This window comes from Drosophila virilis, chromosome 4, assembly GCF_030788295.1.
Source record: "Drosophila virilis strain 15010-1051.87 chromosome 4, Dvir_AGI_RSII-ME, whole genome shotgun sequence".
NCBI lineage: Eukaryota > Metazoa > Arthropoda > Insecta > Diptera > Drosophilidae > Drosophila > Drosophila virilis.
This window is the reverse complement of record NC_091546.1, coordinates 9971099-9986408: the sequence shown is the minus strand read 5'-3', so window position 1 is coordinate 9986408 and position 15310 is coordinate 9971099. Positions and strand designations below refer to the sequence as shown.

General features: G+C 42.8%; 4 protein-coding genes and 1 long non-coding RNA gene across 6 annotated transcripts in view; 3 read left to right on the top strand and 2 right to left on the bottom strand.

The window, feature by feature from the left end:
* Positions 1-2303, bottom strand: part of LOC138911246 (uncharacterized) — a 144205-nt gene extending 141902 nt beyond the window's left edge. Inside the window, exon 1 of one of the 2 annotated variants that reach the window (XR_011416682.1) lies at positions 2186-2303. This is a non-coding gene — a long non-coding RNA (uncharacterized lncRNA). Of the gene's footprint in view, positions 1-1743; positions 1887-2185 lie in introns of those variants that run through there. The other variant, XR_011416681.1, reaches the window with a different exon arrangement.
* On the top strand, positions 1973-3656 carry CaBP1 (Protein disulfide-isomerase A6 homolog CaBP1). Its single transcript, XM_002052224.4, has 2 exons — positions 1973-2129; positions 2215-3656. Exons 1-2 carry the CDS (start codon positions 2108-2110, stop codon positions 3504-3506), a joined length of 1314 nt encoding a protein of 437 aa, XP_002052260.2. The 5' UTR covers positions 1973-2107; the 3' UTR covers positions 3507-3656.
* Positions 3657-3663: 7 nt separating this feature from the next.
* Positions 3664-4756, bottom strand: LOC6627864 (uncharacterized). Its single transcript, XM_002052225.4, has 2 exons — positions 4598-4756; positions 3664-4520 (listed from the first exon to the last, which is right to left on the bottom strand). The coding sequence occupies exons 1-2, from the start codon at positions 4752-4754 to the stop codon at positions 4180-4182; spliced, it is 498 nt and encodes a 165-aa protein (XP_002052261.4). The 5' UTR covers positions 4755-4756; the 3' UTR covers positions 3664-4179.
* An 85-nt stretch (positions 4757-4841) lies between these two features.
* Positions 4842-14537, top strand: chif (DBF4-CDC7 kinase regulatory subunit chiffon). Its single transcript, XM_002052226.4, has 4 exons — positions 4842-5349; positions 5497-5615; positions 8016-13485; positions 14296-14537. Exons 3-4 carry the CDS (start codon positions 8035-8037, stop codon positions 14383-14385), a joined length of 5541 nt encoding a protein of 1846 aa, XP_002052262.3. The 5' UTR covers positions 4842-5349; positions 5497-5615; positions 8016-8034; the 3' UTR covers positions 14386-14537.
* On the top strand, positions 14400-14934 carry Hyls1 (Hyls1 centriolar and ciliogenesis associated). Its single transcript, XM_032438481.1, has 2 exons — positions 14400-14730; positions 14783-14934. The coding sequence occupies exons 1-2, from the start codon at positions 14400-14402 to the stop codon at positions 14932-14934; spliced, it is 483 nt and encodes a 160-aa protein (XP_032294372.1).
* Positions 14935-15310: the final 376 nt, after the last annotated feature.

The following is a 15310-nucleotide window of genomic DNA, read 5'->3' as shown; positions in this document are numbered from 1 at the left end:
ATGGAATATGTTTGTCGTAAACTTGAATCATTGATACCCTCTTATCGAAATATGCTTATCTTCGTAAATATGTATTTTTTATATTTGCACAACCGACTGACTGATGGGAAGTCAACGCCAAATCAACTCAAAAATATCCACACAGACAACCCCAAAGAGGGAGAGAGAGTGAGAAAGATCTCGGTCCAAGTTAATCTAACCCAACCAGAAGCCAGACCCAGAAAATCCCATAAAAGGCAGCTCAATGATATAGAAAAATAGATAACGCAAAATTTGCAAAGCATCATGGTAAGAAATCGCAAAAAATAAAAAAAAAAGAGGGGAAGAAATAAGAAGCGTGTCAAAAAATCAACTTTAAACTAAGCCGCAAAAACACTCGAACGGAGCGTCGTCAAGTGAATAATGGGCAAATCCGCAAAGTAAATATGACACATCGCAAAATGGCATTTGGTGATAAAACGGAACACGCCTTGCGACAGCATAATGTCAGCGACAGTCGCATATCCACATTGTACATATTCAATACAAAGGTGTTTGTTTGACAAGTCTCCAGACTCGTCTCCAGTAAGGGGTTACTCTTGGTTATTCAATTTCACCCTCTCAGTCCCCCAGCGATGAGTATCAATAAAGAAATTGCTCCGCTGGGCATAAGCATTGGCTAAAGTATGTTGATAATGTGTGTGGGGTACCGTTCACCCATATCTACATGCATATAAACATACAAATTTTTTGGTTTTTATGCTTAGAAAAATGCAACGCAAATGTATCTTACGTGTACGCACATACACTCACACATATGTATGTGTGGCTGGGCGAGCGGCCTAAAGAGCTTAGGACCGCTCTCTTTGTTTTGCAATTTATGACTTTCTGGCATTAAATCTGTATTTGAGTACAGTGTGCCATTCGATGTGCATTAAGGTTCAATAATCATAAAAATAAAAAAAAAGAAAAAAAAATAGAATAACCTACGTCAATTAACCCTTCACACAAGAAATCAAAACACAGCAGAGTTGACAGATGCTTGCACAGAAATCACAGTCACCGGCAATTTCAATGTTCTATGCACGCAATATTAACGTCACATAAATCTTGGCAACACTACTACTAAGTCGCTATTAAGTGAAATTGACCACATATTTTATCTCATACGCACACGCAGACCGACACCAGACAATTCTGTGCGGGCAAGTTGGGGGTTGGCACGTAATTGGTGCGACAGGCGCATAAAGCAATCTGCGAGTAAAATATATGAGACCTCTAACTGGACACATGAAATTAACTAACTGAAATGCCGCAAAAAGAACTTGGCTTGTATAAGTGTGCATGCTTTAACCTAAGTCAACTAACCGCGCGGTGTTCTATACCAGCCAGTTAATTGTCAGCCAGCAAAAACAAGCGCTGCCAGATCAAGCAAAATGCAAGCTATTTTCTCTTTCGTTTGCAGCGGCATGATACTTTACTTTAAATATTGAAATGCATATTTATAGACAGTGTCTAATGGAATATCTCCAAACGAACTGTGTTTTCTAGTCTCAGTCTTATATAAACATTAATATATTATTAAAAATGAACAAAGTTAGCAAGCATGGTCAAGTGCACTATTCAGCGCACGCCATTTATGCGAATAAAAATAATGATGAAATTCAAAAGATGTCAAAAATACTTTACAAACGAAAGTCAAAAAGAAATCTTTTTTGTAGTGTAAGATTCGATATATATAATATTATAGTTAAAAAAACTAACTTGCGCTTTGCTGTTTAACCCAAATACCAAAAAATTAAGTAATGTTGCAGATTTAACACGTTTTAGCTGGTGCATTAAACAAAACTTAAAAACCGAGGTGTTTACTACAGACCACATCATTTACTCAAGTGGCACTGTAAACACGTCAGTTCTTTTGCCAACAGGACGCGCCATGTTATTAAAAAAATGCTTACGTTTTTGGGTGCCCACAGCTGTATATAAATGTTAGTGTTGGCTAAATCTCACTTAATACACCCGCAAGCGAGTGACGTGTAAGTCGGCGATTGCACTTTACGTTTCTGCAAACAATTTAAAGAAGCTAAGTTAAAAAAAAATAAATAAACCAGCTCATCGAAAAACAAAAATGATTCAATTGTTATATGCGTGTAAGTAACTACCCCAATCGAAACTATATGTATATGTAATCTTTACTTAAACTTACCAAAATGAATATCCCATACGCCCACACAGCTGCGAGCATTTTGTTGCTCGTTTCCGGCAGCGCCAACGCGTTTTATTCACCTTCCGATAACGTTGTGGAGCTGACACCATCGAACTTCAATCGCGAGGTTGTCCAGGACAACGCCATATGGGTTGTCGAATTCTATGCGCCTTGGTGCGGACACTGCCAGAGCCTGGTGCCCGAATACAAGAAGCTGGCCGAAGCGCTTAAAGGCGTAATTAAGGTGGGTTCGGTCAATGCCGATCAGCATTCCGAACTTGGTGGTAAATATAATGTACGTGGCTTTCCCACGATCAAAATCTTCGGCGCCAATAAACAATCGCCTACCGATTACAATGGACAACGCACAGCTAAAGCGATTGCAGAGGCCGCTCTGGCTGAGGCCAAGAAGAAGGTTCAGGCCGCTTTCGGAGGCGGGGACAGCAGCAGCAAGAGCCGCTCTTCCAGTTCCGATAGTGATGTCATCGAACTAACCGAAGACAACTTTGACAAACTTGTGCTGAATTCCGAAGATATTTGGCTGGTGGAGTTCTTTGCGCCCTGGTGCGGTCACTGCAAGAATCTTGCGCCTGAGTGGGCCAAGGCTGCCAAGGAGTTAAAGGGCAAGGTCAAGCTGGGCGCTCTTGACGCGACGGCACATCAAAGCAAGGCGGCCGAGTATAATGTACGTGGCTATCCGACCATCAAGTTCTTCCCAGCCGGCTCGAAAAGCTCCAGCGATGCTGAGGAATACAATGGTGGTAGGACTGCCTCTGAGATAATCAGCTGGGCTAGCGATAAGCACACGGAGAATGTGCCAGCGCCAGAGCTTGTGGAGATTACCGATGAATCAACTTTCGACAGTGCTTGCGAGGGCAAACCCTTGTGCGTGGTCTCTGTCCTGCCGCATATTCTAGACTGCGACGCCAAGTGCCGCAACAAGTTCCTGGACACTTTGCGCATCTTGAGCGAGAAGTTTAAGCAAAAGCTTTGGGGTTGGGCCTGGGCCGAAGGCGGTCAACAGCCAGCTCTGGAGGAGTCTTTGGAAGTTGGTGGTTTCGGGTATCCAGCCATGGCGGTTGTCAACTTTAAGAAAATGAAGTTTTCCGTGCTAAAAGGCTCCTTCTCCAAGGATGGCATAAATGAGTTCCTGCGCGACATATCCTACGGCCGTGGCCATACGTCACCCGTCCGTGGAGCCAAGAAACCAACTATCATCAGCGTTGAGCCCTGGGACGGCAAGGACGGACAGCTACCTACCGAGGAAGACATAGATCTGAGCGACATTGATCTGGACGATGATGTCAAGGACGAACTGTAATGCGGCTTATTAAACCGAATTAACACTTCACCAAGACTGCAGTTCATGCTCAATTTTCCAGCTAGCCAACCGATTAACTTAATCTTCTCTAATACTAAGTCACACAGCGTAACTAAATAAATAAACACTAATCTTTTTATAAACAATAAACGTGTGGTTTGGAAATTAATGTTGGCGTTGGCGGCAATATTTATTTGTCTAAAAATATTAAGTAAAACGCAAGTTGCAATATATGGCTTTAGCTAAAAAAACAATATTGGCCAAGATTATATGAAACATTTATCTTACATGGAAGTAAAAAGGTAGAAAAGGTACTAAATGCATCAAATCTTTAAAAATTGCCGCTATGCTAAATGTATAAATTTAAATCTAAAGTTATATATGAATAAAATCAGTATAAGGTGTGTTTTAAGTACAACCAGTGAGCAATTGTTTTCTTTAGGCTAATTCTAGGGGATCTCTCAAAAGAAAGTTACCCAAAATCGTGTTTTAATTTCGAGATTAAACGCATCAAAAGATACGCCAGATTTTAAGAAAGAAGCGCGACTTGAATTGTTTTGGTTTTGGTTTTGGGCCGCAACCTGATGATGTCAAATACCTGTATAAAATGGTGTCTGCTGTCCCCAGCATATATTTTTATGCTCTTTGCAGTCAAGAGACATCTGTCAATGATTTAGGCAAGTTGATGATTATGCTTTTGGTCCACGGGGTAGTTTTCTATTGACTGTATCGAACGTGATGTGGCTGCCGTGATTGTGGACACGTCCATGAAGCGGTATTTCTTATCCTCGCGGCACAACAGAGGATAGCACATGATGCCATAGTAGAACGCCAGAGAGACCACAATGCACGTGAATATTATGGCGATAATGCCGAATGTTGAGAAACTCGACTTGCTGTCCAAATATTCCTTGGGCGTTTGAGGAGGCGGCGTTGTCGTCGTTGGCGTCGATGTTGACGTACGCTGATATCCGCGACGGTAGCCGTCCACGTTGGATATTAGACAAACGGAGGCTGCGTGCATGACAAAGCAATAAAAATGGTGCACATGTTCATTTGGATACACACAAATATTAAAATGCGTTATTCACCTATAACGAGCAAGCCCAGCATATATAAGTTACAGTGGCGGAACATTTTTAATGGGTTAAGTACTAGTAGTAAATTATGAACGGACGCAGGCGCAGATATACAGAAAAGCGATGAAGCAGCCGTAAACAATGAAAACGAATATATTTTACCACGCATTACTATCGATACTTAAAAAAATGCACTCTTCGATACTATGTGCCATCGCTAGCGATACCATTTGTTATCGACAGTATCATTGAACTGAGAGTTATTGTGCTAGTTGAGTTTGCGTGTGCACTTAATTTGTGGAAGTTGTTATAAAATCATTGAACATATTTATACCAATAACAAAAGTTGAATCTTTTTTATCATATAAAACCACGCCGTACACTATATGACAAGAATGTACGGCCTTACAGTTATCTAAAAAATTCTAAAGCAAAAATTTGACGCGACGGCGACGCTAATTTTTAGCTGTATTGTCGTGAGCATAGCAGAGGCAGACAACTGCAAGTTTTTTAATTTGCCATAAATAAAACGATTTTAGCATTTAAACGTAATCTGAGAAATAAATTCAACGCAAAGTATGCGACAAAAAAAGGTACAGTGAACATTTTTTTTGCTTGTCAATTCGATTGTCGGCAGCAAACGGCAGCACAAAACGGGCTCAAAAAGAAGCACAAACACAAAGTGAACAGGAAAGAAACGAAGCAACACAAGAGAAAGAAAGAGAAACGCTATTTGGTTGGCATAGTGGTGGTCGCTTATGCTTGTGAGTACATCTGTGTGTGCGTGTGCGTGTATATGTGTGTGTGTGTGTGTGTGTGTGTGTGTGTGTGTGTGTGTGTGTGTGCGAATGCGTTTGTGTTTGTGCATGTGTAGTTTATGAACATAAACAGTAACATATTTACATATTTAGATCAGTAAATGCTGGAAAAATGTCACATTTGCCATTGGATGCGCGGGCTATACTTCAGCACCTAAATGAATTGGGCTATAGAAATATATCTGCCGAACAACTACGTGAATTTTTAAAAGGTAAGACCACTCACAGAAACAAACTAAAAGCAGCAGTTCCCGCCATAGCATGTTGTCTTTATGTGTGTGTGTAAATGCAACGAGCGTTTCAGTGTTATTTAAGTTGGAGTACGTTTATTTTTTTCTGTTTTCGTTAATTTTTATGAACGATTCGTCACCATTTGTTCGTATTTTCTCGTTAAGTAGAAGAGAAACAAGCGACGGCGACGAAAGTTCGTAGCTGTGTATAATGAAAATTGAGCGAGTATTACTCGTAATTTGTAAATAACAGCAGAAATAACGAAACAATTTTTGTTTAGACCTCTTGTGTACTTGAAGCGTATACATATACATCCAGATGCATACACTCTTCCATGTATTTGTGCACATACATACATACATATGTACATTCTATTGCAAGCGTTTTAGAGCAAGACATTTTGTGGTGGCTACGTCTCGCTCTGTCGCTGCATGTGTGTGCGTATTTGAATGAGCGTGAATATGTTTCGGTCTCCATGGCATACGAAATATGTAAAAACATTCACACAGCTACGTGTGTATGTGTATGTACATATGTATTTATTATTTTTTTTTTTTTTTGTAGTAGTTATTTTCTGTGGTTTAGCAACTTCATCCACAACTTCATGCGTCTGACCGCACATTGCAACTGTGCATACATGTGCACGTTTCGTTGTCTGTTTTCTTGCTTCGTTTATGTTTTATTTATTTATTTTGTATTTTTTTTTTTCGTTTTCTGTGTTTTTCGATTTCTGCGTTCCTATTGCTCTGTGATGAAAGAAATACACGATTTTGTCTATGCACTTTTTGCTTCTCATAATCAGCAACAGAGCCTAGTAATCGATTTGTAGCAATATTTGTGTATGTCTTAAACGTCTCTAGTACTGTTAAAATGGCATAAAGATTCACGTTGTGAATCAGCTGCTGAAATTAAACAAGATGCCAACGTGTGCTCTTTATTCTGTTAGCAAAACGATCGACGACTTGCGGCTCTGAAATGGTTGGCAGCCAACCCTGCCCACCAATACCTTTAAAACGTTGTGTGCTGTATGCAATATATATATATATGTGTGTGTGTGTATACATATATGTATGCTTGTGTTTGTATGAACATATGCAGACGACCGGTGCGAATTGGGGAATATAAATAAATAAAGAAAAAAAAGAATTAAAGCCAAACTAAGCTCGAAAAGAGTTTTCAATTGAGTTGTAGCGATACTTATTAGTTTGTTTCTTTTCGTTACTCTGCTGTTCTTGACAGGGTTTAAACAATTGTTGATTAATTAAACAGGAGTTTAAGTTAGTTATCAAAACAATTTCTAAATTTTAGTTTTCTGTTCGTCTGTTATATTATTAACTATCAAATTGGGTGCAAATCCCGTTCGCTTACTTCTTCTTCCATATTCACCTTTCCTTGGATCGAATTTTATTTAAGGAAACCTGTAAATAATGTCTAGCTCAGGAACTGAGCTGTAAACTTTTTAGACAATTTTGAACGTAGGTGCACCGATTGCCAAGCTACAACTCGTTTAAATATGTCTGCTTCTACGAATCCAAAGCTATTATCATAGCTAAACAATTCTTGGCGTTCATGAGCGGATATATCAAACATTATATCACATCAAAGATATTCCTATTTTTTGGCTCTTACCCCGACCTACCGCAAATTAATTGATGGAGGAAATCCAGCTGATGCAATTATATGGACTGAGAGCGTTACGCCCCTCTCCATTGTTAAGCTCCATTGACTTGGCAGTTGGCTCAGGCTCTAAAACATCTAAAGTACATCTTGAACAAAAACTCAAAAAGATATGCGATAGTTAGTTAATTATTTTTGTTTATTTTTGCTCAAATTAGCAAGTTAATTATTTATAAAAATTATGTGTTGATTAATACACGAAGTAATCAATGAAATTAAGTTAAGCAACGCGCAATCTTTAAATTAACTCCATGAAATTTGTCCTTTATCAACAACTGAACCAATTACTGAACTGAGCGCCATTTCGATCACCTTGGAAACCTTGAGAATTCTTGCAGTACAATTCAACATATTATAAAGAAATCGACATTGACATTGTTAAGAAAAAATATTTATTTTCGTTTAACAACGATGTGAACACCTTGACAGCTCTTCAACTGCTGTTGATATGTTTGGGGAAAAGAAACGCACGAATCATACAACTTGTCTAAATTGCACTCATAAAAACAAGAATCGTTATATACAGACAAATTCCATAATGACGAAAAGGTAAAATATATTTTTTAAGGATGATGATAGTTGATAGTTGGTTGGTGGCTGCTGCTATATGTAGGCTTAAAGCGTTTCAAATTAATTAATACATTTTCAATTTATTTATATCTAATTCTTGGTCCACCAAATTCACAACACAACAACAAATGCAGCTTTTTTGCGCCTAAAGGTATGCAACCACAGTCGGATAAGCAAAGTGCTAGCAAAAGCAATCTCGCAACAGCAAGAGCAAATACTCAGCAGCAGCCCCAGCCAGAGCTTCAGCAACATCCTCATCAGCGCTCCAAAGTAAAGGTCATCAAGAGCAAGCGTCCACTCTGCCACTTTAAGTTTTATTTGGATATTTGCGATCATCAGCTAGCCAAGCGCATTGAGGCGGACATCAAGGCGCTTGGGGGCACCCTTGAATTCTTTCTCAACGACAGTATTACCCATTTCATTACCGATAAGGAAAAAGGCTCGTCGCTTGCAATTACTGATGCTCGCAAGAACACCCGCAGTCAGCTGGGAGCCAATTTAGCACAACCCGCACTTAACTCACCTCAAACGCCGAATACTCCAATCACAACAGTCCATGATAATGGCATTGGCCTACAGCGCAGGACTCGGCAAACTCGTGCCGATGCCATTCTGAGTCGTGTGCGTGCTGTACAGCTGAGCACATCAATCCAAACTGAGCTGCCACAACAGAACCAGCAAAATTATCGCTGCAATACACCAAGTAGCAGCAGGCTTTCACTTGCAACGTACACCATCTGGCAGACAGAATACGCCCTACGCTTCTTTCAGCGTATTCAGACCGAGCTACGTCAGTATTTGAAAGCATCTGGCACCTTAGGTGGAACACAGACAGGTGGATCGGCTAATATTCACCTAAAGGGTCATTTTATCAAGATCGAGTCAATCAAACGAAATCACCGACCATACTATCACCTACTTAAACAGCCCGAGGAGTGGCCTAAAATTGATTTGAGCAGCGAAGACAGTGCCTTTCGTTTACAGACCAAGGCCTATGTTCAAAGTATGACACGTAAGTCTCCAGGCTCACGGACTTCGCAACGTCAACAGGATAAAGATCTGCATCACCCACAGGCGGTGCCTTTGCAACACGCTGTTGTTCAAGCGCTCAAAAAGCCACTAGTTTCTGTGCATACGCCAGACAGTCCCCGATCACATTGTCGAGAGTTAAAGGAATCCAGCGACAAGCAGTGCGGTGTGTGCGAGATTTGCAAGATCGAATACGACACGTTAACTACACATTTACAAAGTAAGGAGCACGAACTATTTGCCAAAAACGTACACAACTTTGTGGCCCTCGATACGCTTATCCAAGTGTCGGCGAGTGTAAACGGCTTTCTTAAAAGAGAACAGCAGAAACATCGTAAATATTTAAGGAAGGAATCGGAACAAGCTGACGCAGAGATAAACAGCGATATGGAAGTTGATGAGCTGCTCAGCAATAACTCTATTGCCTCTGCCACAAAATCACCTAATCAATCCGATTCCAATGCAGCTCAACAAAGTATTAGCAGTGGCAGCAATAATAATAACAAGCAACGACCGTCTCCAGCGTTACGTGAGAAATCGAAGCGCATAACTAAGGGCAAGCATTCCTCGGAAAAGTTCAGAGCTACGGCAAATACGTCACCCAACCAGCAGACCCCTTCACCCGTTAAGAAAATTGCGACACCCTGTAGCCTTACAGAGTTGCAGCGCGTGGAGGAGACGGCCAACAATGCTGCAACAGCTGCTGCCACTCCCTCTAACCCGACGCGTCGTAAGACGCAGAATTCGGTTTTGTCGCCGCCAATTCGCGCAATGCTGCCGCCATCATCCCTCTACAAGGTGGTCGAAGCTAGCGATGCTCTAGCCACGTCACCTCGTATTAGGCGCGGAGCTACTAATGTCTCTGGCAACGTAATGGACTCGCCCTCGTTAATTGTTAAATTCCAGAAAGTGCGTCAATCTGAGCTGCAGCGGCTCAACGGTGAGGCCGAAAATTTCATGTTCCCCAGAACGACAACTCGCAGCAGTAGCGAGCTGCCTACAGATGTCGATCGGCAAACGACCTCAGATGCGCGGGGTCACCACGGTATTTCCTCGCCCAGTTTGGACAGTACCAGCGAAGTGGAGGTGGTGCCAAGTTTAACTACAACAACCACACCTGTCAAGCTGCAAAATCGTGCCACGGCCGTGGGCAGACGACGCAAAGGCACGGCAGCAGCCCCACCGTCACAGATGCAGACTGCGCTTGCGCAGCTGCAGCGCCAGCTGTCAACGGGTAGCAGCAGCAGCAATGGCGGGGGTGGCCAACAACAGCGCTTTCCGAACGCCCCCATCCAGCCAGAGATGCAACCGCAACTGCTAAGCCAGCGACAGGCTACGGCCACACGTAAGAGTAGCCGCATGGCGACTGCTATTGTGACAGCGGCTACGACCAGCAGTCAACTGCAGTTACGCCGACGAACAGAGTCGACGCTCAACGTGAGGCGCGGTGGCAACTTGGAGGATCGGGTGGGGGAGCAACCGGCGAAGAAGGACGATATCCGTCAGGAATCAGATGAACCAGAGGACGAGGAATCAAACGATGAGTCAAGCTCTTCTGGCAGTGATGAGGACTATATAGCTAAAGGAAAGTTGCGCTTATCCCTGCCAACACTAAATCGATTTGATACTCGTGAGGAACGCGCTGCGAGACGCTTATCGCGGTTGACAATCAACATTAATCGAAGCCCTGGAGAAAAACATCAGCTCTCTGAGTCGCCGTCAGCAGAGAAAAAGTCACCTGCGCGACGATGCAGCAGGAGCCAAAAGCCTACGCTAGCCAAAGCGAAGCAGTGTAAACAGCAGGTGACGCCACCGGCAGCGACAAAAAAAACGTTGACAACGGAACTTATCTTTGATTGTAGAAAGAGTGAACGATTGCAGAAGCTGCGCTACGCATTTGAGAAGTCACCGGACGCTGATTTATGGCATCGTGTTTTTCAGCGACAGGATGCTGGCGAGGAGCAGTACTACAGTTACTATGGATCCACGCGCTACTGTAAGCTACCCTACGAACTGGGTCCCATACCCATGGACTGCACAAGTTCACACAACTGCACTCTGTGCCGGGGTCAGGAGGCACAGCGTGAAATAGACCTAAAGCCGCAATCGTCCATTAAGATGGAGCGGCAACGAGATATGGAAACGGAACAAATTGCCGCACAGTCTGACAGCAATCAAACCGCCGCAACCACTACATCTACAACGACGTCATCCATGTACAGGCATAAGAAAATGCACCTGCTGCAGCGCTATCAGCAGGAACAACAACAACAACAGCAGCAGCAGCAGCAGCAACATACATTGAATACTACTATACTGCCAGCAAAATGTGATAGCAAGGCCAGCACACCAGAGCTGCTGGAGCGCGAGTTTGCAGCGCTCAGTGAAAATACACAGGTAGTGGAGCTGGTACGTGCCACAAGCACACAGAGCAACTCGAGTAGCAGCTGCAGCAATAGTCAAAATAGCGGTGCAACGTGCCGCAACAAGCAGTTGGCGAGAATTGCTGAGCTGCCGCCACGTAAATCGCCAAGGGAGCATGCATCCACATTGGCCTTGGTAAGTTGTATTATACGTCAGCGACAGGATTCACAGAGCAAGACAAACTCGGAGGTAGACGAACCGTCGGCGGCACCACCTGCGAATTTAATTACGCCCATGCTGAAGATGCCATTGAAGCAGGAGCCAGTTGCGTCAGTTACGACAGTTGCGTCGACTTTAACTTCTCACAACACGCGTTCACAAGCTGCCACGCCAGTGGAGGAACTGCGCTTCGCCACCGAAATAAGCGAGACTGTAAAACGTATGCGACGTGGACAAAACAAGTATGATACTTTGCCACCTACTCCATCATCAGCGCCAGCACAAATACCCACGCCAGCAAGATGCCGCCGGCCGACAGCAGCAGCAGCGGCAGCTGCTGCCAGCTATTCTAGTCGACTTCAGTTTCCCGAAAGAGAGATAACCACAAGCGTCATGTTGAGCAAGCGTAAGCGCCGCCAGTTGGCGGCAACGCCTGCTATGCGCCTGCCTCAACAGCAGCCGCCGGGAATGGCCCAAGTAGCTGGCGTTCGTAAGCTTCCTAGTAAGAAGGGGCAACTGGAATATGAAATGGAGGCAAATGCTCTGAAGACATTGAATGCGAATATCGAATATGTCAATCCACTGCTAATCTCCTGGCAAATTGATAAATATCTGGAACTGACCGGCCGGGAATATGATCTTAGTGCGGAGGAACAACTGCCGCTCTTACAGCCAACTGCGCGATACTGTGAGGATGTTAATTTTCCTACCGATGTGCACACGCCCCCACCTACAGATTTCTGTTTTACCAGTGAGTTTGATCTGTGCGATTTGTTGGCTGCAAGTGCCGGAAGTGAAGATGACGAAGAAATGTCTGCTGCGCGTTCTGGTTGCCGGAGAAACAGTAGAATGAATTTGTATTGTAGTTACCAGCGTAAACGAAAATGCCTCAAATCGAATCGCACGGGTTGGCCCAGAGCTCAACGGCGTAGAGCGACGGTAATAACAAATTCGAGAGTGCAACCCAGCGAACGAGTCAGTTTCCGTAAATTGAATATAAGGGAGTCCCATGAAGTGCAAAAGCTTCAGGATTTAAAACAGGAACCTTTAGAAACTGAGGAAGAGCAGACGACAACGACCACAACCACAACGACCGATAAAGAGATCAGTAAGGAACAAGACGATGATAATTACGACGACGGCAGTGGTGGGTCGGGAAGTAATGGAAGGACCGCTGATAATGAACTCCATGCTCGCGAAGTTACTGCAATGACCCCTCCGACCACAGATGTGGAGGAACAAGTGCGATGTAGGGACCTATCGGGCGATGAGGCTGCAGCGAGTGCGGACAATGAAAGTCAAGCCGAAGATGATGATGATGAAACAATGGCTGATTCAGTTGATCAGCTACGTGATGGTAAAGTCGAAATAGAAGCAACCGATGCGGATGTCGAAGAAGATGATGGTGAAGATGACTATGACGATGCGTTTGAAGACTCTTACGGTGGCGAGCTCACAAAACATGAACAGCTTACAGTGCAAAATTTCGCTCAGTCATTCGCTGATGAACCGCCTGAGAAACGTATTCGGATAATCTCCGAGTCACCCGCCAAAAGTTTAGATGAGAACCATTCGCAAAAAAAGACTTTGCTCGCACTACAGACCTCTAACGGATGTTGCCTGACTGTCACCTCCACTCCAAACACGCAGCAATCTCGTCAACAGCAGCAGCAACAGCAACGCCGCACGCCACAGCTGAACGGTAGTCTGGGCAGCTGCATTTCCCCAAGCGAAAAGCTGGGCGATAATTCTGATGTGTTTACCGTATCATCCGACGGTCTGGAAACCGACATGGACTTAAGCAACACTCAAGCCGGTGACTCACTAGAACATTGCTCCCATCAGCGTTTGCAGCAGACAACGCCCAAACGCAAGTTTGACATCTCTAAGTATGCGCCTCCCAACAACGCCATGGCCGCCAGCAGCTGTGCCGCCGAGGCGGCTACTGCTGCGGTCAAATCGCTTGCCATATCGCAGTTTCTAAAAAAGGAGGTGCGTGTTACATGTCGGCGACTTCGAGCGCCCTTTCGCCGCTTTCGATATCGTCGCTGATCATCTTTATTGTCGTCATCATTGTCATTAAAATCGTCATTAGTTTAAGTGAGAAAATTGTAAATTCTAAAGAACGGAGAGTTCAAGAAAATTGTTCATTAGGTTATCATAGTCCCTCCATGAGCATAAAAACAGTAGCATAGCTGTCATTACGACATCTGATTCCTGATTCCTCGTCCTCTGTCCCGCTAATGTACATTATTATACATTCATATTCATTGTCTTGATTGTTCGAAACTTTTTATAATTCCACATACGCAGCTACTCCCCTGACATACTTAGGTATCCAAAACCACACACATAATTAGCATAATTTCAAATGCAATGTCAGCAACATACGTAAGATAAGATAAGTTTAATTTTAGCTTAGAACAAATTCCGTACTCTTTGATGCGCCCCCTAGCCGACTTCCCAATAAAGAAAATGAAGAAACGATGCGAAAATACAGACATAAATTAGAATTAGCAAAAGTATAGAACGATTAGATTAATACAAAAAAAAGAGAAAAAAAAATAAGAATGAAAAAAACATACAGTACATTTCGTTTTTAAACAATATCAACTTGATGCTCAAATTATGTATAACACGAATATAAAACCAAAAGCAACTGTAAAAAACAAATAATCAAAGAGTACATTAAAAATATACAATTAAAAATATACAATTAAAGCGACTGCATTTCATTAAAAAATTGCTAACATTATTCAAAAGCCTGATTGTCCTAACTATAAATTCTTTGATCCAATCCAGACTTGCGCAGGCTTATTAAGTATGAAGAACGTTTGGCGACGAACTCGAAGGAGGACTATTTCAGCAGCCTTCATAAACGCGACACCATAAGCTCGCGTGCTAAAATGGGCGACAGGGAAAAAGAGAATGTACCTCAACAGATTGATAAAGACAAAACTAAGCAGCAAGCCTCGGATGATGACAAGGAACGCCTCAACAGTGGAAAAGCCGCAACGGACAACAATTTGAAGCTGGCAACCTTGTTTCGGGAAAAACTTTTGTTAGACGAATCAAAAGAGCCGTCCAATTCCAGCAACTGTGCACGTCGCAGTCGCAGCAAAACAAGGAATGGACCATCCAGAATCGAGGCTTGTCCCAACCAGGACACACGGATCCCACGTCAGTCTAAATTGCGTAAATCTCGACCGCGCAGTAATAGCCGTCTTTCAGCACAGGGTATGATACTCGAATTAGAACCTGTGTTTTTTTGATTTTGATTTTTCTAAAGTTTGCAATCAGGCTAAGCACAAGCGAAGCGATCCTGTGGCCTTGTACCAGTACTATCAGAACGAATGGAGCCATTTCCGTGACCAAATTCCAGGCGAAAACTCCCATACAGACCTACGCTGGGAAATACGTCACAAGCTTATTCCCAAGTAATACATCTACTGTAATAGTTAATAGAATATACGAAAAATGAATGCAAAATAAACTATGAAAGATTCTGTATATTTATTACATGTTTTACATTTTTTATAAACTAGTAACGCCCATCTGAAGACAATGCAAAATTTTTCAATTTGATTTATTTTGCGCTGGAGTGAGTGAGGGAAGAAGGTATCGTTGGATACTTGTAACTCAAATTATATTTACAATGAAGTAGTATTTACAATAAGTTGACTAGTCCAGTCCAAATTTTACTTTAGCTCCACATATGACACACGACTTAAGGCAGCCTATATGAGCTAGACATTTCATTTATTACATTTGCTGATGTAGACAAAAAGAAATATTCTTTCTCTTAGAAAATCATGTT

Coding starts and splice junctions, on each gene's coding strand:
- CaBP1 (XM_002052224.4), top strand. CDS start 2,108: ATGATTCAATTGTTATATGCGT. Junction 2,130..2,214: donor GATTCAATTGTTATATGCGT/GTAAGTAACTAC, acceptor ACGCCCACACAG/CTGCGAGCATTTTGTTGCTC.
- LOC6627864 (XM_002052225.4), bottom strand. CDS start 4,754: ATGCGTGGTAAAATATATTCGTTTTCATTGTTTACGGCTGCTTCATCG. Junction 4,521..4,597: donor GCTGGGCTTGCTCGTTATAG/GTGAATAACGCA, acceptor TCATGCACGCAG/CCTCCGTTTGTCTAATATCC.
- chif (XM_002052226.4), top strand. CDS start 8,035: ATGCAACCACAGTCGGATAAGCAAAGTGCTAGCAAAAGCAATCTCGCA. Junction 13,486..14,295: donor CGCAGTTTCTAAAAAAGGAG/GTGCGTGTTACA, acceptor GATCCAATCCAG/ACTTGCGCAGGCTTATTAAG.
- Hyls1 (XM_032438481.1), top strand. CDS start 14,400: ATGGGCGACAGGGAAAAAGAGAATGTACCTCAACAGATTGATAAAGAC. Junction 14,731..14,782: donor TAGCCGTCTTTCAGCACAGG/GTATGATACTCG, acceptor ATTTTTCTAAAG/TTTGCAATCAGGCTAAGCAC.